The sequence below is a fragment of the Carassius carassius genome, chromosome 18 (genome assembly GCF_963082965.1).
Source record: "Carassius carassius chromosome 18, fCarCar2.1, whole genome shotgun sequence".
NCBI lineage: Eukaryota > Metazoa > Chordata > Actinopteri > Cypriniformes > Cyprinidae > Carassius > Carassius carassius.
In genome coordinates, this window is record NC_081772.1 from 12,637,288 (window position 1) to 12,659,859 (window position 22,572).

At 38.6% G+C, this 22,572-nt stretch overlaps 2 protein-coding genes across 5 annotated transcripts in view; both read left to right on the top strand.

Annotated features, from left to right (window-relative positions):
• Positions 1–8,426, top strand: part of LOC132092414 (signal-induced proliferation-associated 1-like protein 1) — an 88,576-nt gene extending 80,150 nt beyond the window's left edge. The window contains exons 13-21 of one of the 4 annotated variants that reach the window (XM_059498641.1): positions 365–462; positions 2,307–2,746; positions 3,039–3,260; positions 3,696–3,855; positions 4,216–4,438; positions 4,921–5,040; positions 5,728–5,839; positions 5,934–6,012; positions 6,154–8,426. In XM_059498641.1, the coding sequence (XP_059354624.1) occupies positions 365–462; positions 2,307–2,746; positions 3,039–3,260; positions 3,696–3,855; positions 4,216–4,438; positions 4,921–5,040; positions 5,728–5,839; positions 5,934–6,012; positions 6,154–6,297 (1,598 nt within the window). In that variant the 3' untranslated portion in view covers positions 6,298–8,426. Of the gene's footprint in view, positions 1–364; positions 463–2,306; positions 2,747–3,038; positions 3,261–3,695; positions 3,856–4,215; positions 4,439–4,887; positions 5,062–5,727; positions 5,840–5,933; positions 6,013–6,153 lie in introns of all 4 variants that reach the window. The other 3 variants (XM_059498640.1, XM_059498638.1, XM_059498639.1) reach the window with 3 other exon arrangements.
• A 3,536-nt stretch (positions 8,427–11,962) lies between these two features.
• The window catches only part of LOC132092416 (regulator of G-protein signaling 6-like), a 62,567-nt gene continuing 51,957 nt past the window's right edge, over positions 11,963–22,572 (top strand). Inside the window, exons 1-2 of the mRNA XM_059498642.1 lie at positions 11,963–12,244; positions 14,342–14,454. Coding sequence (XP_059354625.1) covers positions 14,371–14,454 — 84 coding nt within the window. The 5' untranslated portion in view covers positions 11,963–12,244; positions 14,342–14,370. The remainder of the gene's footprint in view (positions 12,245–14,341; positions 14,455–22,572) is intronic.

The following is a 22,572-nucleotide window of genomic DNA, read 5'->3' on the forward strand; positions in this document are numbered from 1 at the left end:
TCTATTTTTGTTACGCTGGCCATTATGTAACAGCCAACAATTACACAATAGTTTCATTTACACTCAATATCCTATAATGAATTCAGAACAGACTGTGTTAGCTATATTGGTCAAATTAGATTGCTTGGAAATCTAACTTTTTATTTTTATTTGAAGGAATTATGTTTTATCATGTGTGCATGTATGCATTGCGTGTGCTTGCACATATGCATGTGTACTTTGGGCTTTGTTTATGACATTGCTCATCTAAATGAGTCTCAAGTGTGTGTGTGTGTTTCCTCCCTGCTGTTGTGCCCTCATTTTTTTGTTAAGTACCGTCTAATGTCCAGTTTTCTAATGCGTTCTTATCTCTTATGTTCTGTAGATGCTCCAGTCACTAAGTCTAGCTCGTCCTACTCAGGTGGCCCACGCATCCAGAGACAGGAACAGGTCATTCATCTTTCACCCAAGAAGGGCAGCCAGGTGGGTTCTTGCCTGCTTCATATAACCACTCTTAAACCACTTCACTAAAGGAGCTTTAAGTGCATCATTCAATACCACAAACATGAATTTTTATTAGTTAAACATTAGTTTATTAACACCAAGCAGATACCGTATTTTCCGGACTATAAGTCGCACTTTTTTTCATAGTTTGTCTGGTCCTGCGACTTATAGTCAGGTGTGACTTATGTATCAAAATTAAAGGTGCTCTAAGCGATGCCGGGAGTCTTGTTGACGTTGGAATTGTTGTCAAACAAAACAAAGGCTAGCTAGCCCCTCTCTCCTCCTCATCCGTGCACTAACTCCCCAAACCCCACCCCCAAATCTTTCTTGTCGGTTATTGGCTGGAACAGTTTATGTTTCGTGGTGCGGGTGAGCCCAGTTTGTTTTTCTTGTTGTTTGTGGAGCCTGTGGTGTCTAGAGAGACCACGTTTTTTTACAGTGTGTTCAGGGGAAAGGCAGCTAGCGGATAGTGAGGAGATGTTTGCTGGAAGTGACAAAAAATGTTTTGGCCTAAAAAACATGTGACATCACTTAGAGCACCTTTAATTTGACATGAACCAAGAGAAATTAACTAAGAGAAATGAACCGAGAAAACATTACCGTCTACGCTCTATGCTGCTCAGTGCTCCTGTAGTCTACACTGAGCAGCATAGAGCGCCCTCTCGCGGCTGTAGACGGTAATGTTTTCTCTTGGTGCTTGGTTCTAAATAAATGCGACTTATAGTCCAGTGTGACTTATATATGTTTTTTCCTCATAATGTCGTATTTTTGGACTGATGCGACTTATACTCAGGTGTGACTTATAGTCCGAAAAATACAGTATGTTGGTTAGAAGGTTACTTGAAAGTAATCCTTTAAGACTGAAATCCACTGAAATAGCAACTGGGTCAATTACATATACACTATTGTTCCAAATTTTGGGGTCAATAAGATTCAAAAGTTTCCACAACAAGATTAAGCAGCACAATTTAAAAAGATTAAGAAGTTAATATAATTTTTTTTATTTTATTTTTTTACATCAAATCATCAAATTTGAATGATTTCTGAAGGATCATGTGACACTGAAGACTGGAGTAATGACTGCTGAAAATTCAGCTTTGCCATCACAGAAATAAATTTCATTTTAAAATATATGAAAATATTTTACAATAATATACAATTTTGAATTGTGATATTTCACAATATTACTGCGTTTTGATCAAATAAATACATCTTGAAAAACATTTCCAAATCTTATTGGCCTCAAACTTTTGAACAGAAATGTGTGAGAAAATGTACTCATTGTATTCATGTTGGTTTTATATGATTTTGAGAAAACTTTTATATCATTTTCAAGAAAATCACTAGAATCAATAGAATCACTCTGACAATGTAGTGTGGTGTATGCATTAAGTAGAACATTTTCCTAACAAAACATTTTTTCTAAAATACATGAGTTTACATTTTCATTTTTTTTATAAAAAGTTTTAAAATACTTTTTTCAGTGTAGAACGTGTTTTTGTATATGAATAACCTGAGCTAACCTTGCCATGTCTAGATGTTTTTTTCCAGGCTGCTGAACAATAAGCATGTGTTTAATAGCACGTATTCATGAAGGTCTCCAGGGGTCCTCTCTATGATATCATTTCTTTTTTTATTTTTTGTGTTGATTGCAACACATTTTGTTTATCAACTGTGATTTAGCAGTTTTTCAGATATTAATGAGCAGTTAAGCATTTTTGTTTATTCTTTATTTTTTCATTGTGGTGGGAAATCTGGTTTGCTTTGGTGCAGCTCTTTCTGAATATATGACCTTTTCAGTGTCCATTTCCTTTTTCTTACAGTCTGAGGGTCCATACTCCCAATCTAGCAGTAATACGCTCTCCAGCACCGGGTCTAGTGGGGGTCACAGCGATGACAAGTGGTATGATCTGGGCAGTGGAGGGATGGGAGACCAGCCGGACTCTGAGCCGAATGGACTGGGTGGTGGGTATCTGCAGGGTGCTTCAGCCGACAGCGGCATCGATGCTACATCATACGGCCCCACCCATGGCAGTTCCAGCTCTCTGCTGGCTGTGGGAGCTACTGGTGCTAGAGAAAGAGCTCCCTCACCCTGGCACAGCCCCACAGAAGGGGGCCGCAGGGTGCTCGAGAGGTCCCCTCCTGTTGCTGAGTCCCCAGTGTCCCCTCCAGAAGGGCCGCCTACTACCCGAAGCCCACCGACCCATCTACTGGTCCGGGATGGCAGTTCCTACAGTCTGGGTGACATGGCCTCTTTTTCTAGGTATGCGTTTCGCTATGGTATTTTTTTAGCAGCAACTTAGCAAATACCCAGAGCTTTTGAGTTTTGCATCACATTTTGTTTCTGTAGTTATATAACTACTTATTGCTTGAGGACATATCTAGAAATGTGATCCAGAGTTTGAATGTAAATTCAGTTCTCTGATATACTGTATCAAATGTTTGTACTAGGAATATTTTATACTTTATATACATGTACTTACTATAAAGTATGTATACTATTTATTTTCTGAGGTAGTCTAGACATGTTTTCCCCTCATCTGGCTCTTCCTCAGCACACGCCACTCTGTCAGCCCTGCCGTCCTGAGCTCTAGCCACAGCTCCCCACGTGAAGAGTCTTCCTCAACCACCTCCCCCTCCTCCTCCTCCTCCCAGAGCTCAGTGTCACCTGGCCCTAAGAGTTTCTATCCGCGCCAGGGGGCCACCAGCAAATACCTGATCGGCTGGAGGAAACCAGGCAGCACCATCAACTCTGTGGACTTTGGGGACACACGCAAGTAAGTAAAGGAGCTTGGCTGTGGGTGTAATGGATGGCGGAAAGATGTGTGACTGGATTATTAAGGTGTAAAGTAGTGATGTTTGAAAAGATAAACAAAGGCACAAGTTCATACATCATAGACTAGTTACAGTCCTGTTGAATAAATTTGTCACAAGTGGTTTTATATACAGCTAGTTGTTTTTACTCTCTCTGACCTTCCTCTTTAGTGGCAATAAATGTGTGATCTTTTTGTCAAAAAATATAAAATATAAAGCTTTTCCTCGGCTCTTGTATTTATTGTTTGTTACCAATACGTGACTGACACCTTCTGGAGAAGAAGAGTAATAACAGTGAAATGAATTCTGTGCATAGTGGTCCTGTAATTATGGAAATTGTTGCCATAAATATAACAATCAAGGATCTTATGTTTTAATTATTATATTTTTTTCTTCAGAAGACCACAGGGTGAGGGGACAGACCCCGGGTCTTCTCAGTCCAGGCCCTCTCTTAGGGATCTGCACTCTCCTCAAGCCATGTGCAAGTCCACAGTGGAAGAAGATCTGAAGAAACTTGTGTCGCCAGAAAGTCCCCCATCCAAGCAGCACAAGGACAAGGTCTGTCCACTGAGAGAACTATAATACTAAGCCAGTGTGCTCCATTTTTGAATAAGGTTGGCCAATTGCATCAATGGACCTGTTTACATCTGGTATTAGGGATGAATGATTAATCAAAATTGCAATATAATTGTTCTCATTTTAAAAGATTAGCAGACTTCAATACACAACTATAATGATAAAGACACAGAGGAACTTTTTTTTCCTAGCCAATGAACAATAAACATTTGTTTAGCAACAGATGACAAAACTACAGCACACACTCAGAATAAAGAGAATAGTTATCTTTATGGTTATTGATCTTGCTGTGAATGGAAATAGATCATCAACCATATATCCCTTCCCTTCTCTTCCCTGAAGTCCTCCTCAGGTCCAGTGAGCTCAGGCAGGCGTTCTCTGCACCGCACACTGTCAGATGAGAGTATATACCGGGGTCAACGGCTGCCGTCTCTAGGAGATTCAATCCTGGAGCAGGCTCTGGCCAACGAGGTGCTCTTCAGCTGCTCTACCCTTCCACGTTCCCCAACCACCCGTGGCGCCCCACTGCGCAGACCTTCCTACAAAATGGGCATCAAGATGCATGGTGAGAATACCCATCACAATAGGCTCAGAGTGCTGTTACAGGCTAGCACATTCTATAGAGATGTCCTGAAATTGCAAAATATCATAGAACAAATCTATTAAGCCTGGAGTCTTTAACAGGGGGGCCGAGATATGACTGCAGGGGCTCTATCAATTATTATTTGATCTCAAACAAATTCTTGTGGAAAAAATGAGACAAACAAACAAACTTCAAAGCTAAAATTCAGCTAAATGTTTTATTGTCTGGAAAGATTTGTACTTTTTCACTCAGTACTGCAAGTTATTAGTACTGCAGTGTAGTTCCGTTAAAAGTTGATAGTTTTCCTCTAGATTTGCCCTTCGTGTTGTGTAAGATCCACACTCCACAAGCTCTAACTGGGCAAAAGCACACAAATCACACACATACACACGCACACAGAACCTCATGGTTTCTCATTGGCTATGTGTTAGGTGACCTCTCAGCGTCTGACACCTCTCTAGCAGACCTGCACGAGCGACAGAGGCCCCCTCCTCCTGAACTGGGTCTCATGCCCCTCCCGGACACAGACACAGACAGCGGCCTGGACTGGACTCACCTCGTAGATGTTGCCAATGCTTTCGAGGGTGAGAGAAGACCACAGCGCAGTGAGCACGTTTCTCTTCTCTTTCTCTCTCCTCCTCAGCTTTGTCACAGCTTTGCACAATCCACCTGTCCATCTTTTTTTTTTCACCTGTCATTCAGTTTTTTTTTTTTTATTAATAGTGTAAGGGCACTTTCATATGGCAGCGATTGATTGTTTAAGCTACACTACAGTATGTAAGTAATGATTCATAAAATTAGCTTTAGCAAAATAAAAGTGTAGACCATTTTATTCCAAAGATGAAAAACTTGCCGTGACTGTCATTACCACCACTATATACTGCTGGTATTGACACTCAAACCCACAAACTCTAGGTTACAGTTCTGACTCTCTAACCATTAGGCCGCGACTGCCCTAATGAGAGTGTGAAAAGTGTTTTAAGGCAATTTAATAACAGATCGGCTTAGGTTAAGGATTGATCCATTTTGTCATGTCATGATTTGCTGAAATGTAAGGATTTAGAATAATGAGTGAACTGCTGTTATATAAATGGGAATGTCCCCTGAGGACTTTCACTGATCGACAGATGTGAAATCATCTGTGCTAAGCTCGAGGTGCTGCTTTATCATATGCCTAATGCTGTCTTCACAGTTAAATTAATGCTCTGCTTGTCATCACGTCATCATCTCTCTCTCAACTCCATCACACTTCTTTTTCATTCCCCTCTCAGTGCAGCGAGGGTTTATGTTTAGTTCTCAAGACGTCAGTCAGAGAGGAGAGACTTCACTCAGTCCTCAGCATGTAGAGCTGCAGCCAGTGCCCCACACCAGACTCTCCCCCAGGTACATCCACCATCAAATGTGTTATTTTTAATTTTTGTGAATGTGGTTTCTTTGCACGCCATCCGTTTTGTCCTAACTTTGGTTCTTCTGTTAGTGAGGGGCCTTCAAGCTACAGTGGCAAGGTTTCTCAGCTGGAAGCTCTGGTGAAGATGTTGCAGGAGGACTTAAAGAAAGTGAGGAGAACTTGTAAAATATTCAGAACAACCTCTTTGACTTTTACAACCCTAGTAACTCTAGGCTCTGCCGAAATTTTAAAGCGAGTGTATTCGCCCTCAACTTTATCCTTCTCTCACCCTGTTTTTCTTGTCCTTCAGGAAAGGGAAGAGAAATTGAAACTGCAGGCACAAATTAAGAGGCTTTGGGAGGACAATCAGAGGCTGCAAGAAGAGTCTCAAAGCTCCGCTGCCAAGCTCAAGAAGTTCACGGAGTGGGTCTTTAACACCATCGATCTGAACTGAGCCAAGATCAATAGACTTCTCGAGGACCAGACAGCCATGGAAGAGACTTATACTCACAATTGAGAACGGATAGAGAATTGTCCATTCACAATTCAACATAATTAGATGTTCACATTAGCATTCCTTTACAAACTATTAACACATCTGTGGTGATAATGACCAATTCTGACATGGATCAAATTCAAGATAGGGAAAAAATACAAACATTTAGCCCATTTCTGTGATTACTTCTCCACTCTAGATCCCCCGGGACATCATTAGAAATGCCCACAGGAGTTTCTAGTAACTGACTGTGATGCCAGCCTCTGCCTTCCAGGCTGTTCCACTTTTGTCCCTCCCGTGCCCCACTTAGCCGTGACAACCTGACATTCGGTTCCAGTCATTTGGATCGTGCTATAGACCTGCCCCATGAAGACCCCCTGCCTCAGAGTTCTCTGCTACATGACCATATTTCAGCATCCAGCACCACGTCGTAACATTTCACGGCACCATTGTGGTTTTGGAGTTTGCTTTTGTCCTCAACTATAGAAAGCCTGTTCGCAATGTTCTGGCGAAACCAATCTACAAACTTCATGTGCCACCCTGCTCTTCAGATACTATTTGTGTTTTAAGTGAAGGAACACCATTTTTCTGAGGCGGCATGAAGTGATTTGCTCATAATGAAGTCAAAATTTGTGTTGTGATGTTTCATCTCAACATCAATTTAAGCAATAGCATGGAGTCTGTCTAAATCCTTGTCCTGAAGACTGAACTTGCAAATATAATGACTTTGGCAATATCCTGCCTCGATTCCTCTCAAGTACATCTCAAGTCTACGGTACGAACGCTGATGATCCTACAAGTCTGGAATTTAAGGACAAGTTTTATTTTGGGAACAGTTCGGTTATTTATTCTGTTTATGGTATGAGTAATCAATTATGATTCTCTATGCGTGTGGACATCTGTGAATAGTGTTTAATTCAGAAGATGTCACTTCATTTGGACTTATTTTTTGGTATTATTTTTATTTCTAGTAGAGTTTTGCCTGAGCTGCAGTATTTTTTTGTTGTGCGAGTTATGGTGCCCTAGTCTGCTATTGTGTTGCTTTAGTGCCATCTAGTGGTAATAAGTGATCGTCTCACTTGACTTCAGCTCTAATCTATTCCAGTTTGTTTTTCTACGTTGCCTATACACACCCATATTGATGGAAACCTTCCATTCAATCAAGAGATAATGGTATATAAGCAGATACACAGATATTGGATTCAATATCAGGGATGAGAGGTTTTCTGAGAAAAGGGGAAAAAAGGAAAGAGAAAAAAAAACTAGGAGCGGTTTCAAAGATGTATGTGAACTCATTACAGGAGACATGAGTTCTCATGAAAAATGCAATGGGCTGCTCACAGGAACTAGCCTCAGAAAGAATGCACTCACACAGAGTCATTTCTCTGGTGCTGGGGCCGTCATTGCACAGTAAGCGCAGAACCAGAGGGACGGCTTAGTCAAGAGCCTGGTTCACTGTCTGGAACCAATAATATTGAACAACTTCCCTGTAATCTCACACCCGGTTATAGCACTTTCCTCTTGTTGTCAGTTCCTCACTCCCTCGTATGAACATAGTGGCATTCCCAGAGCAAAAAGGTCAGTCATTAAAGATAAAAAATCCCGCCCTACTTATATCACTGACCCAAGTAATGTATATTGTATAGATCTCCATGTTCTGGTTTGCAGGGCCTGTTTATACTGTTCAGGAAATGCTAGCTGGTTTCTCAGTATAATGAAGATGGAATCAATTTCTGGATACTTTAAGTATTATGAAGAAGATGTGCACAATGGATCCGGAGGTAACTATGATTTGAGTTTGTGAAAAGTGAGCAGTCATTATTGGTTCTGTTTTAGGAATCACTCGAAGTGTCTCAGAAAGTGCCTCCTGATGCCAGCAGAGAATGACACTAAAATTTGCCAAACATTTTGCCTCGGTAAAAAAATCCCTGTAAACAGGGATGACCTGCACAACATGGAGAACGACGAGTTTATTAGTATCCATTCCAGATTTTGTTTCATTAGTCAGGAAGGTGAAACAAGAGCATCAAACTCCCTGACTGCAGAAAACACCACTGCTATTCACTCTCATATCTCTCCCCTCATTTTTTTTTAAACGCATAAATGGCTTTGTTCAAGGTAAATATTAATGAATGTGATTATTTTTTTTATTAATTCTTTATCTCTTTTCTCTTCTAATTTTGTTCTTCGCTTCCTTAATTTAAATTTCTTTGCACACTTTTTTTTCAGTTTTGTAGAAATCTATTGATTTATGGAAATGCATAAGCATATGGCTCTTGATGTTGTTTGTTGTTCTTACGTATGCAGTCACTTTTGAGAGAGACCAGGCTGGGATTGTTTTCCCTTCCTTGATCTCTTTTATATTGTGTTGTTAGACGTTACTCCATATATTCTCCATCTAAACTTTAAAGAATTGCGTTTTTAATGATGTGCACATTTTAAAAAGGAGCATTACAATTACAAACAAAAAGTACTGTTTACATATACTGTTCATCTTCTTTGTAAAGTGTAGAGGTTTAAAAAGAGACTTTCCAGTGATTACAGTATTAAGGTTTCATAAATAAATAATAATAAAAAACTTGATTTGCGGTGCTGTAATTATTCATGAACTGGTCAAAACAAATGGCTCGTGCTTGCCGCCTGCTCTGAGGTGTAATCTGCCATTGCTTTCTGAGCTAATAAATTAATTTAAATGCCATAGTTGAATGTTATTCCAAGTCTCCTTGTGTTTATTATTATTACTTTGATCTGTGTCCTTGTTTTATGTCTTTTTCTCCATCAGTGTTGTGCTTTTGTGGGAGAGGCTGATTTTTGCTATGGTAATGGTGAGGATAATTGCACCTTGCAGTAAGTAATCAGCAAAGCCTGTTGAGGAGCAGGGCTGGATTTCCAATGGCTCCTCATGTCGTCCTGCTGATCTGACTCTGATTGTGAAGTTAACCCTCCCATGACTGTGGCCGCTAAATCCCATCTAATGTCAACGTAGCAGTAGCATCCAGTGATATAGCTGGATTTGCAGGATTCCCTTTTATATGCTGTGAAAATCTTGTCTTTGTGGAAATGCTCATGTTAACCCGAAATGGAAAAGAATGTAAAGGGCATCTCTTACCTGCAATGGCCTATTCTGGCCAGAAGTCTGTGCAGCTTTTACTGCACACGCTAGGAAAGTCAAATAACCTTGCTGGATTTTCATGCATGTGGTAGAAGACATTTCTGATATATCAGCGAGCAAATGTCAATGGTGGTGTTATCTGCCTCAGACTATTGAAAATGGACATGTAGAAGACTTGAGAGCACAGACCCAGACTGAAGTGGAGTGTCCTCTGCTTGGGATGAAGAATCCAATAGGGAATTTTTAGTGCACTTGAAATAAACATGTTATAGAACAAGTAGTGGGAGCAAAGGGCTTAGAGCTCTTCCCAGGAGAGCTGACTGTTGTAAATGCTGTCAGAATCCTGTGCAGATGTCAGTAGACTGAGCTCTCCACTATTTGCACTAATCACAGAAAAGAACCAGGATAGAAATTAGATAAAGAACCAATGCCATAAAAATACACCCCATCTCTTCCTACTTCCTTAATGTTTAAAACCATTTTTGTTTATTGTTAATGTATTGCAGTTTTTAGACAACCTTCTTTGATCATTTTGGTCACATATTTTGTTGGGTTTCATTTTAGACTAATACTAGACAGCTCTTTATTGCTTTAGGCACAGTCAGACTTTAACACTTGACTTGTATTCTAAGCTTCCTGCTCTAATAATTGGCACTTACTCAGCGTGCCCTTTTCCTGCAGGTCTCTGGTAAGAAAGAAAGAACATAAATGCACAGCAAATGTAACACTCTTGTGACATGTTACCAAATATACTGTATATTGGAGCATTACTTTCAATACAGAAATCTCTCTTATTCAGTGCAAGCAAGGAGAAAACACTTGCACTTGCAACATATTCATCCTGCAGCTCAGTGGAAGATTATTTCTTTTCTATATGAAATCGAAAACAGCTAATTTAGTGAGATGATTGTGTGTGTGTGTGTGCGCGCAATGCAATTAGACTCCTGGAGATAGGGAAACACCTCTGTGCATTTCTTGCATCTCTCACTAGTCTAAATAATTAATCTAGCCTGGAGTGGGTGGGTTTCTGATAATGACCATTTGCGCTGATGCCGCTATGCGCCAATGTCCATTATGACTGTATATGTGTGTGTACACATGCCTCTTTGAGTGAGTGGTTGGCTGAATACATTTGTGATTCGGACATGATGAACAATTATTCCTCCCTAATGGCTTTTGATGGTATTGATTTCAGAGAAGCAAGCATTTGAGCATGTACTAATGCCTATTTGGAGCATCCGTATTTTGAATCACAGCATGGGGTAAGTTTATCCTCAAATGATATACTTTTGTGTACTTGTGTAAGTAAAGCTGTACTCAGTGGTGCCATATTTATACAGCCTGAATAAAACAATGCAGGACAGAGAGCCACAAAAATAGTGTAGGAGCTGTGTTAACACCTAGGGCTCAGGAAGGGGCTGCTTAGAGCATGTGATAAAGGACACTTTCTATTACTGATAAATAGTCCTTTCATGACTGTTCTCTACATAGTAGAGTACTTACTATATGGTCAAGGGTTGATAACAAACACCCTTGCTAGAACACACACACAGACAGATGTTCAAATATCAGTTGTTTCAGATATGTGTACTGGTAACTTAATCTGTGAAGTTGCAAGTAGCACTTTATCTTTCTATAAATTACTACTTATTGCATCATCTTTTATCAGAAGTTGAAGAAAAAGTAACAAAAAGTAAAAAACAACTCCCAGAACTCCATAAGGATTTCCTGTGGGTAGGTTTAATCTCAGTTGTGCCAGAAGGCCAATTAAAAGCCAGTGGGGAAAAAGACAAGGGGGCTTTGGGTGTGAGAGTGTGTGAATATGTATAGGACAGAAGAGGGGATGCTGGAGACAAATGAAGCAGCAGATTGCATGAGTGGACCTGCAGGCTTCTTCAAGAACAGGAGACAAACGAAACGCTGTGTTCTCTGTGAGGTCTCTGTGGTCCAGATGTGTGACATTCTGTTGTGTATGAATTAACTGTGTGTACTTGCAGTGCACATTTCTACCCATTATCTGAATTGATCAAATCCATTTCGTATCCATGCAGTGTTATTAAATACCTATTTTGCAATGTGCAAATTTTATATAATTAAATTTTATATCATAAACACTTTTTCAGGCAGCATCTCACAGGTATGTGTTGTATTCTTTCTCTTTTGCGTTTTCTTTTGTATTACAGATCATTTTTATTGGATCCAGCAGTTCATAATTTTTTTCTTAAACCCTAATTTAATTAACCCTAAGTTTTTTTTAAATTAATTTTAATATAGCAAGAAGTCCTAGTGAGAAAAAAAACAGAGATTAGAGGTTAATTACTTTATAAAATGTTTGTAATCACATGACAGAAATTCTAATTGGTATGCCAGCAACACCGTTTTCTCTTAATAAACAAATACGTTTTAAAATTGCTTGCCAGGAACTACAGAGGGAGACACTCCACCCCCAAACCCCCACCCTCTTTTATTCTCCCTCCCTGCCTCTGATACACACTCTCACTCACACTCAGTTGCACACATGCCAGGATCCTCACACTGTACCTGAGCACTCCACTCCACACAGCGACCACCCACGCTGGGATCCAGTGCGCACAGGAGACAGAAAGAGTGGAAGGAACCCACTGCCTTCCACAGTTGCACAGATCTTTGGAGTCTCTTCATCATCTTCCCCCCACCAACACCCCATCATCATCACCACAGTCTTTTCAAGCCAGTTAGATCATGAACTTGCTCTTTTCGGGTTGCTGAGGAGGGGAAATCGAGCTCCGAGGAGTGGACGAGGCGGTACTTAAGGTAACGCGCTCTTCCAGTCATCATGTGTGACTGTGTGTCACTGTAAACTTGTTCCAGTGTTCGTTGGCGGTGAATGATCAATTGTCATGTCCAGCGCTGGAGTCAAGTGTCTCCCGAAGTGCTGGTGAGTTTGAAGTGAATCATCTTGTCGCCTCGCGCGCGCTGAGAGAGCGAACGAGCGAGCTTGTATTGAGGCTGGCGCGTGTCTCTCAGAGACAGGGCTGTTCTGCTGTCTATATTCGGCATCGCTCTGTGAATTGGGACTGGTGTTCCTTTGGGTATTGCCCTCTGAAAGCAGCTGTTTGGCTTTTATAAATAGCTCCATATATTTGCATTGCAGTGTCGCTGCAATGCATCACAAACCGCTGTGGTGAGCGCGCGCTCCTCATGTGGCCAGCGTGGAAGAGCATAAACGATTCAGGGTTACTGAAATTAAGTCCACAGATGGTTTGAGGAGACCGAGAGCATACACTTGAGTGTTTTCTGTCTTTTCTAGCGCACCCGTGCAGGTGACACACAACACACAGCAGTGACAGCATACAGCGAAGTGAAGTGCAGCCAGAGCTTTTTTTTTTCTTTTTTCTTTTTGTAGTAACAAAGACGCTGTTTTTAAGATACAGAGATGGTTGGGTCCGCTGCAAGACTCCTTAAAATACAAATATTTAAATAGTTTAATCGTAATGTTTAGGAATGGTTCTAGCGCCGTTTGGTTTTTTTTTAAATAAAATAGGCTATAGTATGCGTGTATTCGGAGTGTTTTATATTTGATTATGTAATGTAAAACATAATGTTATAAAATAGTGTTAAGACTCAAAATCCTCTTTGTTGTTCCAGTTAAGACGTTTTAATTCATTAATTGTATACTAAATAACAGTTTTGGTCGATGTTCTTATAATTAAAGGCTATTTATTGCTGTATTATTGCTTTAGAGAGGAACACATTTGTTGTCTATAGAGAAAGATGTGTATGTCAACATACCTTCTCCATTGTGTGAAACTGAAAACTGATCCATTGTCTTCTCTGCTGACTCCAATTATGAAAGGTCGATAAATCGAAAGCTGAAACCCTCGGCGTGCATAACAACTTACAGATTTAAGGTAACTAATTAAAGGTGGCCATAACCAAATAGATTTGCAAGGTACAATTTAATTAATCCAGAGCCAAGGTTTTTTTTGGTCATTCAAGTAACGTTAACTATAATACCTGTCAGTTTATGTCTGTTAGAAAAGGCGCGAATCGCGAGATCTCACCCGCGCTTTCTCCAAACATTAAACTGAGGAAGATTAAACTGATTTAACCTTTTCTTTCTAGACATTTTCTCTGTATACTTGCTACCTTTTTGTTGCACATAAAAATTTTAATCATAGAAAGTAGCTTTTTAGATGTCCACAAAAGTCCTAATTTACTCACTCAAATGCTGCTCCAATTATTTGTTTGTTTGTTCACAAAAGGAGATGGATGAAAGAATGGAGGTTATAGTTGTAAGCCAAGTGACATGCACTATGTAGGATATTTAACTATCTAGTGTATGAGCTTAATTTTGTCAAAGAAATGTTAGACTCTTCCTTTGACTGAAATAAGTGCATTATCCAGGTAAAGTACAGATTTTGTTGTTGAAATTTGCAGCGTGAACACACTACTTTCATTTGAATGGCCTACTAAAACAAATAAAATAAAAAATACTTTGAATAATTCATGTACAAAAGTTGGGATGCACCTTATAAATGTGAAGTTCTATATTCTATAACGGCGGTTCACATGAATCACCTTATAGTAGCCTATATTCTTTTTCAGTTCTTATAAATGTTCAGATGTTTTCTCACACCATAGTGAATTAGTGAATATGAACTTGATAGTGAAGTTTAAAAATGGGAAAAAAGCATCATAATTTAGTCCATGCTTTTTCAAAGTCTTTGACAGTGTTTTGAGGAACATAGTGAAATTCAGGATGTGTTATTGAAAATACTCCCCCGTGCTTTCAAATCTCATTCACCCTTTCACACCAACAACTGTAGATAATCAATTCATTGCCTGCGTGGCACAATTGAATCTTTTCTGCTTGACTGATCTCTTTTCTGTTCTGTCTTTTCCCCACAGAGACAGAAAGAGAGCTCAAGAGACCAAGCATGGCCCAGGCCTCTCAGGACCAAGGTGCAGTGGGCGTGGCCGACCCAGATGAGGACTCCCCCAACATGATTGCTTACAGGAAGGTACTGCTGCATTGCCTTAATTTTATATTTGCATTTTATATTATTTGCAATTGTTAAAGTCTTTTCAACAAGTTACTGCTTGAAAGCAAAAGGAATTTGGTCAGCAAATGTATAAACAATGAGGGCAGGGCAGACACACAGAGTCACGAACATTGTTCTGTACTGGATTAGAATTTCAATGAGTTTATTTGTCTGTTTGCTGGTGCATTATCATCTCTTGATATTTATTCAGTTTCTTTGTGTATAGAATATTTCATTTCTTTCCTGACCCTTATGGTCACTGTGAGTAAAGTGAAGTTGCCTAATCTTTGTAAAAGTGTCTGCTAGGAAGCATATAGAAAAGTCACAAACCGATACTAGCTTGATGGTAACCAATTTTCTCTCTTCACTTGAGTTTTTCTATAGAAATTATACTTATTTGCTTTGTGCCATCTTTTTTTGCTTGACCAGTTAGCTATGGACCACCCACAAGCAAGTCTTTTATTGGAAAACCAAGTGAAGCATATTTGATGCCAAATGATTAGCTTCTATCTGAGTGGAGATAAGCAGCTCAAGCTGGCGCAAAGATATTGAGCCCAACTGTAGTGAGATTCAATTGCCAAATTGTTAGAGAAACTTTTTTTTGTGGAGAGTGTACCTTTTAGATTAAGCCGATTAGACGCAAAGAATTTTTATAATAATCAATCTTTGAGGACATTTAGTTGAATACCTTGATAAAATGTTAATTGTGTAAAGTCCATGCAGCTATGAAGTACACAACTGATATTACTACACTGCAAGAAATCATATTCTTAATGAGATTCATTTTCCATTTAAAATATTGCAAATTTATTTGAAGAGCAGCAATGCATAAGATATTAAGACTTGTTTTCTGAGAATGCATCCTCAACATGAGTGTATTAAGTCTTATTACATCTGTTTTAAGTATAAACAAGTAAAAACATCTGCCACTGCAGTAAGACAACATGCAACAATATGATCTAGAACAATGGAAGAAATGCCCAGTGTCCCTAGGACATGAGCATGAGGTCACAGTGAGTGTCAAACTTCTGTGTAGAAACCCAGTCAAATGCCCAGTCAAGTCTCTCCTGGAAAATGTGTATACTGTCTGCCTCTTTCTCGCTCTGACCCACACTCTTAAAAATAAAGGTTCTTTATGGTTCCATGAAAAACCTTTAACACATCTGGAACCTTTTAATTTCAGAAAAGCTTATTTACATTATTGAAATGTTCTTTAAAGAACTGTGCACTGAAAGGTTCTTTGGGGAACCCTGTTTTGGAAAGTTTATTTTTAAGAGGTGTACAGCATTGGTTGACTGGTCTATTCCACACTGTTGAGGTGGTTGTTGTCTAGGTGCGCACCTCATCTCAGTATTGTTCTGCTTTGGGAGGAGAAACAAGAAAGGATAGCGTGTGCATGTGTAAACAGACACTATTAACCTGGATGTGCAGTGAAACAGGACTGACTTTGAAGAATTTACCCATTAAGAGAGCATGCAAATCCCCACAGGGCGAACATCATTACCATGTGCCAGAGATGCAGAGAAAGAGGGTGATACTATGGAAGAGAGTATTCAGTGGCTTGTGGAGACATTTTTCTTCCCAATATGCAACTCAGTCAGCCTTTCTCAAACTGATAGCAACCTCTGTGTTTTCTGTTATGGTGCGTGAACACATGCTGTGTTCTTACAGCTTGAAAAAGACATTCTTCCCCCTGCATGGGGAATGACTGTAAGAAAGCTATTATTTGTTTCTAAGGAAATATAATGAGACAAAATGCCTCAAGGTTAGTCTGTTTCCCTGACACCCACTGACCCTTTCAAATATGTACAGAACTAAGTGAGAATCTGATATGCTTATCAACAACTCTGTTGGGGCAGCAGAGTTATTCTGTGCATTTGACTTCCCTGGCAACCTTCAAGGCTTTATTGTATTATATAAATGTAATATCCTTTGGATGTTGTTTCTTATAGCAGTTCCAAGTGCAGCTTCATATAGTGAGATACGTGGAATTGTTTGCCCGCCTCTGCAGAAACCTATCTGCCAGTTTCCCCCAAAACAGCAATTAGAATGGGAAGCTGTTCTTCCAACATAAGCCCAGTTGAAAGTCGTCAATGAGTCAATAATGTGTCTTTTCCCATGCTATTCTTCCATCTCTGGCATGTGCAAAATGAAATAAGTTTTATATGTATACAATATATATATATATATATATATATATATATATATATATATATATATATATATATATATATATATAAGTGATAGTAACATATCATAACCAGAACACACAACCTATTGCGAATGGATAACTTAGCCAGAGATTATTGGGGTCTGGCATACTGGGGCATCTCTATCAAGTGCAGTTTTCCAGCAGAAGACAACCAACAAATATTGTACACGATTTATGTCTCACTTTCATGTTTACAGCTAAAAAAGGCTCAGGCAATTTTCCTGGCCGATCATCTCAGGAAAACATAGCTGACTAGGGAACTGCTGAAGCTTTATTCATTTAGTTTTAAGGGAACTGAGCCGTTGATTTGCAGGTAGCCAGAGATATGACCTGTGTGACTGTCTGAACTAAGTGCATTTTATCACAGTGCATTTTGACACGTTAACTGTCAGTATTATAGTCCACTGTTCACTTCACTTAAAAAAAAAAAAAAACTAAGTTAGCTATTATATTATAAAGCAAAAAGTTTATTTATATAAATGAATTTGCCATGAATAGGCAAATTTTACAATCCAAAAGACATTTAAACAGACTTTTTTTTTTTTCATTTAGCAGACACTTTTATTAATTAGAGTGATTAATTGGATTGTACAAGAGTCTGTCCTTGGAGCAATCTGGAGTTTAGTGTCCAGTTTAAGAGCCCAGTGGTCACAGAACAGTGCTGGAATTTCAGCAACTCAATTTACTGGGTCAGACCTCTTTTGGATTAAACCTGCAACCATCGTGTTAGCAAATTAGACGACCACCACTTCAAATTTGCATGTGGTTTTCCATTTCTGTGTCCTGTTTAGAGACAAAAACATGCTGAACGTTGCTAGATCTAATCAAGAGGTAACAAAGCAAATCTTTCACAAATGGTCTTTTTTTAATTGCAGGTATAAAGGATGAACCAGGTGGGCAGAAATATACTTTGGAGGCTTTTGAAGCTAATTATATCAGTGGAGCCTATTATAATATCATATTCAGCTGTAATTAATTACTATCATCCTTAGTCTGTGCTACAGTGGAAATTTTTGGCATAGACATTTTTCACAATTCTTAGTGAGCAATGTATTTCTCCATATTTGATTTGGTATGAAAATGAAGTGAGGGTAATGATAAACGAAGGGTGTGGATATGCTGAAGAAGAGCGTTCTTGTGCTGTAGTTGATAGATGAAGTGAGACGACTTATTATAAAACAGCAGTAGCTTGATGTGCTCCTCATTTCCACTTCACACAAGCAGACAGAAAGGACACGTGCCCCAATATTGCTTTTTTTCTTGTGTTTTTACATGTGTATGTAAGCAGGTTTAGCTTTGTGTGTTTGTGTGAATTCTGACAGCTCGGTTAATTATTTCTTTCAAGCTCTGTTGAATTTATTCGGGCATGTATTTCTTTGGCCGATTTCTTATTTTCTACACTTAACTAATTATTTTATGACAGTTCGTCATTCTTCAGATGAACAGCATTTCGCCACTGCACATAAAATAAAATGCCAAATCTGCTAATCTTGTTTGGTGCTCTACACAATCAATTCATGTTTCCCTCTTTATCCTCAGATGCTGCCTCCAGCTTAAGGCTCCTACCTGGCTTTTGGCACTAGCAAGCACATGCATGAGTTTGGTATTGAAACAGAATGCTGAATTTGTACAAAATTTGTTGTAAGGACTTTGGGGGAAGTGGCAGGGATTTGGATCTGCTTTCAAATGTTCCCTTGTATTTTTTGAGGAGAATTCAAGGGGGTCGCTGAACTGGATTAAACTCTCGAGTAAGCAATTATACAGTTTCATTTGAGGTCAGAGGAAGGTCTCATGTTTCATCCGTACTTTTTTGGATGTGTAAGCTCCTGCCTCCATCCCTATGATGGCTATATATCAGGGCCATGGTAGTGCTGGCAATGTTTTTCTCATCCTTTTATTGGTTGTTTAAACACAAAAAGAGTTATTTAATTATTGATCTGATGTATCCCAGCAGAAAGCTTCAATATGAAGGATATTCAGGAGGAGGGGTGGAGCAAGCATCCTAAATGTGTTTGACAATTTATGCAGATCGGCTGGTATGGACGAGCTGCATTCATTTTTAATTTCTCATTTGAATATTTATAGTAAATCAATTACTGAATCATATTAAAAGACAACAACCTTTGTGACCTAATAGCTTCTAAAAATAAAGGGATAGTTCACCGAAAATTTTAAATTCTTTCATTATTCACTCACCCTCATGTCATTCCAAGCCTGTATCTGCTTTGTTCTGTGGAACATAAAAGAAAATATTTTGAAAATGTTGGTAACTAAACAGTTCCATTTCCCATTGACTTCCATACAGCTGAACTTAATGGGAATCAAGACTGTACCAACATTCTTCAAAACATATATTTTTTGTGTTCCGCAGAAAAAAAGTAATGCATACAAGTTTGGAGCAACATAAGGGAATTAGAGACAATTTCAAGATTTCAAGAATTTTCATATTTGATTATCCCTTTAATATCACAATGAGATTGGTATCAGCAACTTCAGTTGTTGTGGTGTTTATGCTCCTAATAAGAAGAACAGATGCTAATATTGTTGCAGTATGCGGTTTTGTTTGGACCAGCCGCTATTTGGCTACATTAGCATATGGCTGTATGCAGCTTATTGTATGCTGAAACAATCATATAATTTGCAGTTAAAAAGAACCAGAGCCCTACTTTCCAAGGTATTTTTCATGAGCATAATGAAAGTGGCCATTTCAAAGGCAGCCATTCTATGAAAATGGCATAAAGACCTATTCATACAATGGGTGCGCACAGACCACTTCTTGTGTTATGAGCCAGGCCTCATGCATTAGGTGTAAAGATTTGTATCGAAGGCTCTTTGGAACAATAAAACAATACAACTTTACTTACTATGCACCTCTTCAAAAGAGCACCTGGTTCTTCATGTAATTAATTGTTTATTGTCTAAAAAGATAGCCCACATGTTTTCTCAAAGGTTACACAATGAATCTCTCCAAACATCACATCTCTGCAGATATTTGAGTCGAGTAGGTATGTGCGGAGTCTTTTTCAAAAATTCACAGTAACATAAACTGTTCAGTACAGCTATTCTTGTTGTTCATTAGAGTGTTACTAGGTGGTTGCCAACGTTTAGAGCCCCAAGTAAAAGTAAGGGGACACCCCAAAGAATTGGATGTGAGTTCATACAAGTTTCTGCAAATGTTTTATTGTCTCACTGTGTCTGTGGAAAATTTCTTAAAACGTATTGTTGTACAGATGCCAAATGTGTGATGTAGTATAAATGTTTGGTGCAAGATGGTGCAAATGTTCTTGAATTACATTGTTCTTTTATGGGCTTGTTACAAAAACAAATAGAATCCTCTAAAATTTTCTTCATGCTTAACATTTTTCATGTGACTAAACTGTTATTGGAAATTGAAGAGGATTCCTTGCTATTGATTGTTGTAATTTAAGATCCTTCCATGGCTTTGGCTCAAGAGGTTGGTCAGGTCAATAGAGCCAGCAGGTGCCATTCATGAGACCATGATTAATAAATGTGAACTTTACCCAGACTAACACTGCTGCTCCTCAAAGTTACCAGGAGGAAGCCACTGTCCTAAGGGATTGAGCTCCAGCACTGCATTTTGCAAATCCTTTCTTTCTAGATTTCTCTTCCTCTGCCTTTTTTTCTTTTACTAGTTCTGTTTCTTAATCTTCTAAAACTTCCCACATTTCTTGTCTGTTTGTAGGAGTTTTATGCACAAGTAAAAGTACCTCAATCATTTCTTCTCTCAGTTCTTTTCGGTTGGTCAGGCATCATCATCCTTAGGTACATATGTGGGGAAGGGCCATCGCCAGAAAATCTACAATAAGGAGCACAATTTTTATGATCTCAGAAACGGGCAAAAAAAACTTAAATGGATCGATTCTATATTAAAGTAGATCACCAAAACAAGATAGTTTAACCTACAATAATTCAGATAAATATATTAACTACAGAAAAAAAGAAAAAAATACTTTATGCCTACACTTCATAAACCATGCATAAGCACCTCTGTTGAGTCTGCAATAATAAGTCATTGGGTGAAACATATTCGGCAAATGCTCTGGTGCGTATTTGTTCAAAGGTTTCTATTTACAGTACGTTTTTGCTGCATTGAACAATGTGGCCAATCACAGACATAATGTCTGTTGACCTAATGAATGCAATGACCAATGCGAGGTGTTTAAGTTAGAATTCACTCGCCTCTCAAATTGCCAGTTTTTTTGTGTACGCTTGTAAGTCCTCTCATTAAAACAAACAAAGTGTACTGTACATGTGATATAAAATAAGAAATTCACAGTGCAGTGTAGAAAGCTTCATTGATTATAAAGTAACTTTTTGAGATTGTGATTAACTAAGATTGGTGCCAGTTTTTTAATGATTATAAAGGGAGCACTCTTTCTATACTATATATAATCCATTCAGAATATCAATTAAAGTTTTGTTTTTCATGCAGCTAAGAAACCAGAAGCTATATACATGCTACAAAGTTTCAGGAGTGACGTCCGTAAATGAAAGACTTACTCTTGAAATTGTAATAAGTAATAACCATAGCAATGGATGTGGGGGAAAAAAAGTGTTAAAAATACATGTGTATTAACACTAAACATGAGTTGCAATTAATCAGCAATTCAATTCATCAACAATGCAATGATAATAAAGCAGTACATAGCTACCACATAGCAATTAAAATATGCAATACAAAGTATTAGCACACTAGCTTACTTACCATTAAAAAAGTTGAGGGCGGCGGGTCTTTGAGTGCAATCTCCTGAGAACTTTATATTTCCACTCATGAAAACTCTTTTCACATCATGTGATTGAACTTGTTACACTTCAATTTAAAATTTGTTCTTAGCTTCCTATTAAGTTACCGTTGTAGAGATTAGTGGTCCTTTGAACTAAATGCTGCTGAATATGTGGGCTGCCAAAGTATTTATCGACTGGATTAGCAGAGTTGACGTTCTTCGTTCTCAATAGTAAGTCCGCTTGTGATCATATGTAATGACCCCCCCCCCCCCCACCACCCCCTTCGCACCTGTTTGACTCAAGAGTGAGAAAGATTAATATTAAATCTGTTTATCTTAGCAATGCCAGATTTCCTCACATTTGTTTGGCAAAGTACAACAGTAATCCATTCTGATTCTCATGTAGCTTTTTTGTTATGAGCAGTATATGGATGCCACTCTTGAGATAAATCTGATGGATAAGAAACTGCCATGCAAATAAACTAGTGGGTCCCACATGGCGGTGGTCTTTTTTTTTTCTGTTTGCTCTTAGAAAAAAAATACATTGTAAATAAGGAGATGCTACTGCAAGCAATTCATCATTAAGATTCACTCCAAGTTACCAGAGCAAATAATGCAGAAAATAGTAAACAATGAAGCAGAAATTTAAATGAATTATTCATAATGTGGCGAATGCTGGTAAACACAACGTCCAGCAATATACGTGTGTGTGTGTGTGTGTATATATATATATATTTATTATTATTATTATTATTATTATTATATATATATATATATATTTTTTTTTTCAGAAGGTGATATGGTACAGTTTATAAATGGCACTTAATGTCATAAGGTCAAAGACCTCTGCTCTCGGTTCTTGTGGATGAGCCTTTAAGGAACAGCTTTAAATTAGGCCTGTGATACTACATCCTGTAACCTCTAGTGAGGAATGACAGAGGATTATGGGTCTTTTTTTGTGGCTGATTGACACAGTGAATATTTGTTTTCGTAAGTCATGTAGATATATTGATGTTTTGCTGCAGTCAGTGTATTGGCCACAAGCAAAACGTTCATCTTATTTAACGGAGACTCAAAGCCTCAGCGATTCAGAATGCAGTACCCTTGATTATGAATATCTCTCCCTTGTCATCACACGCC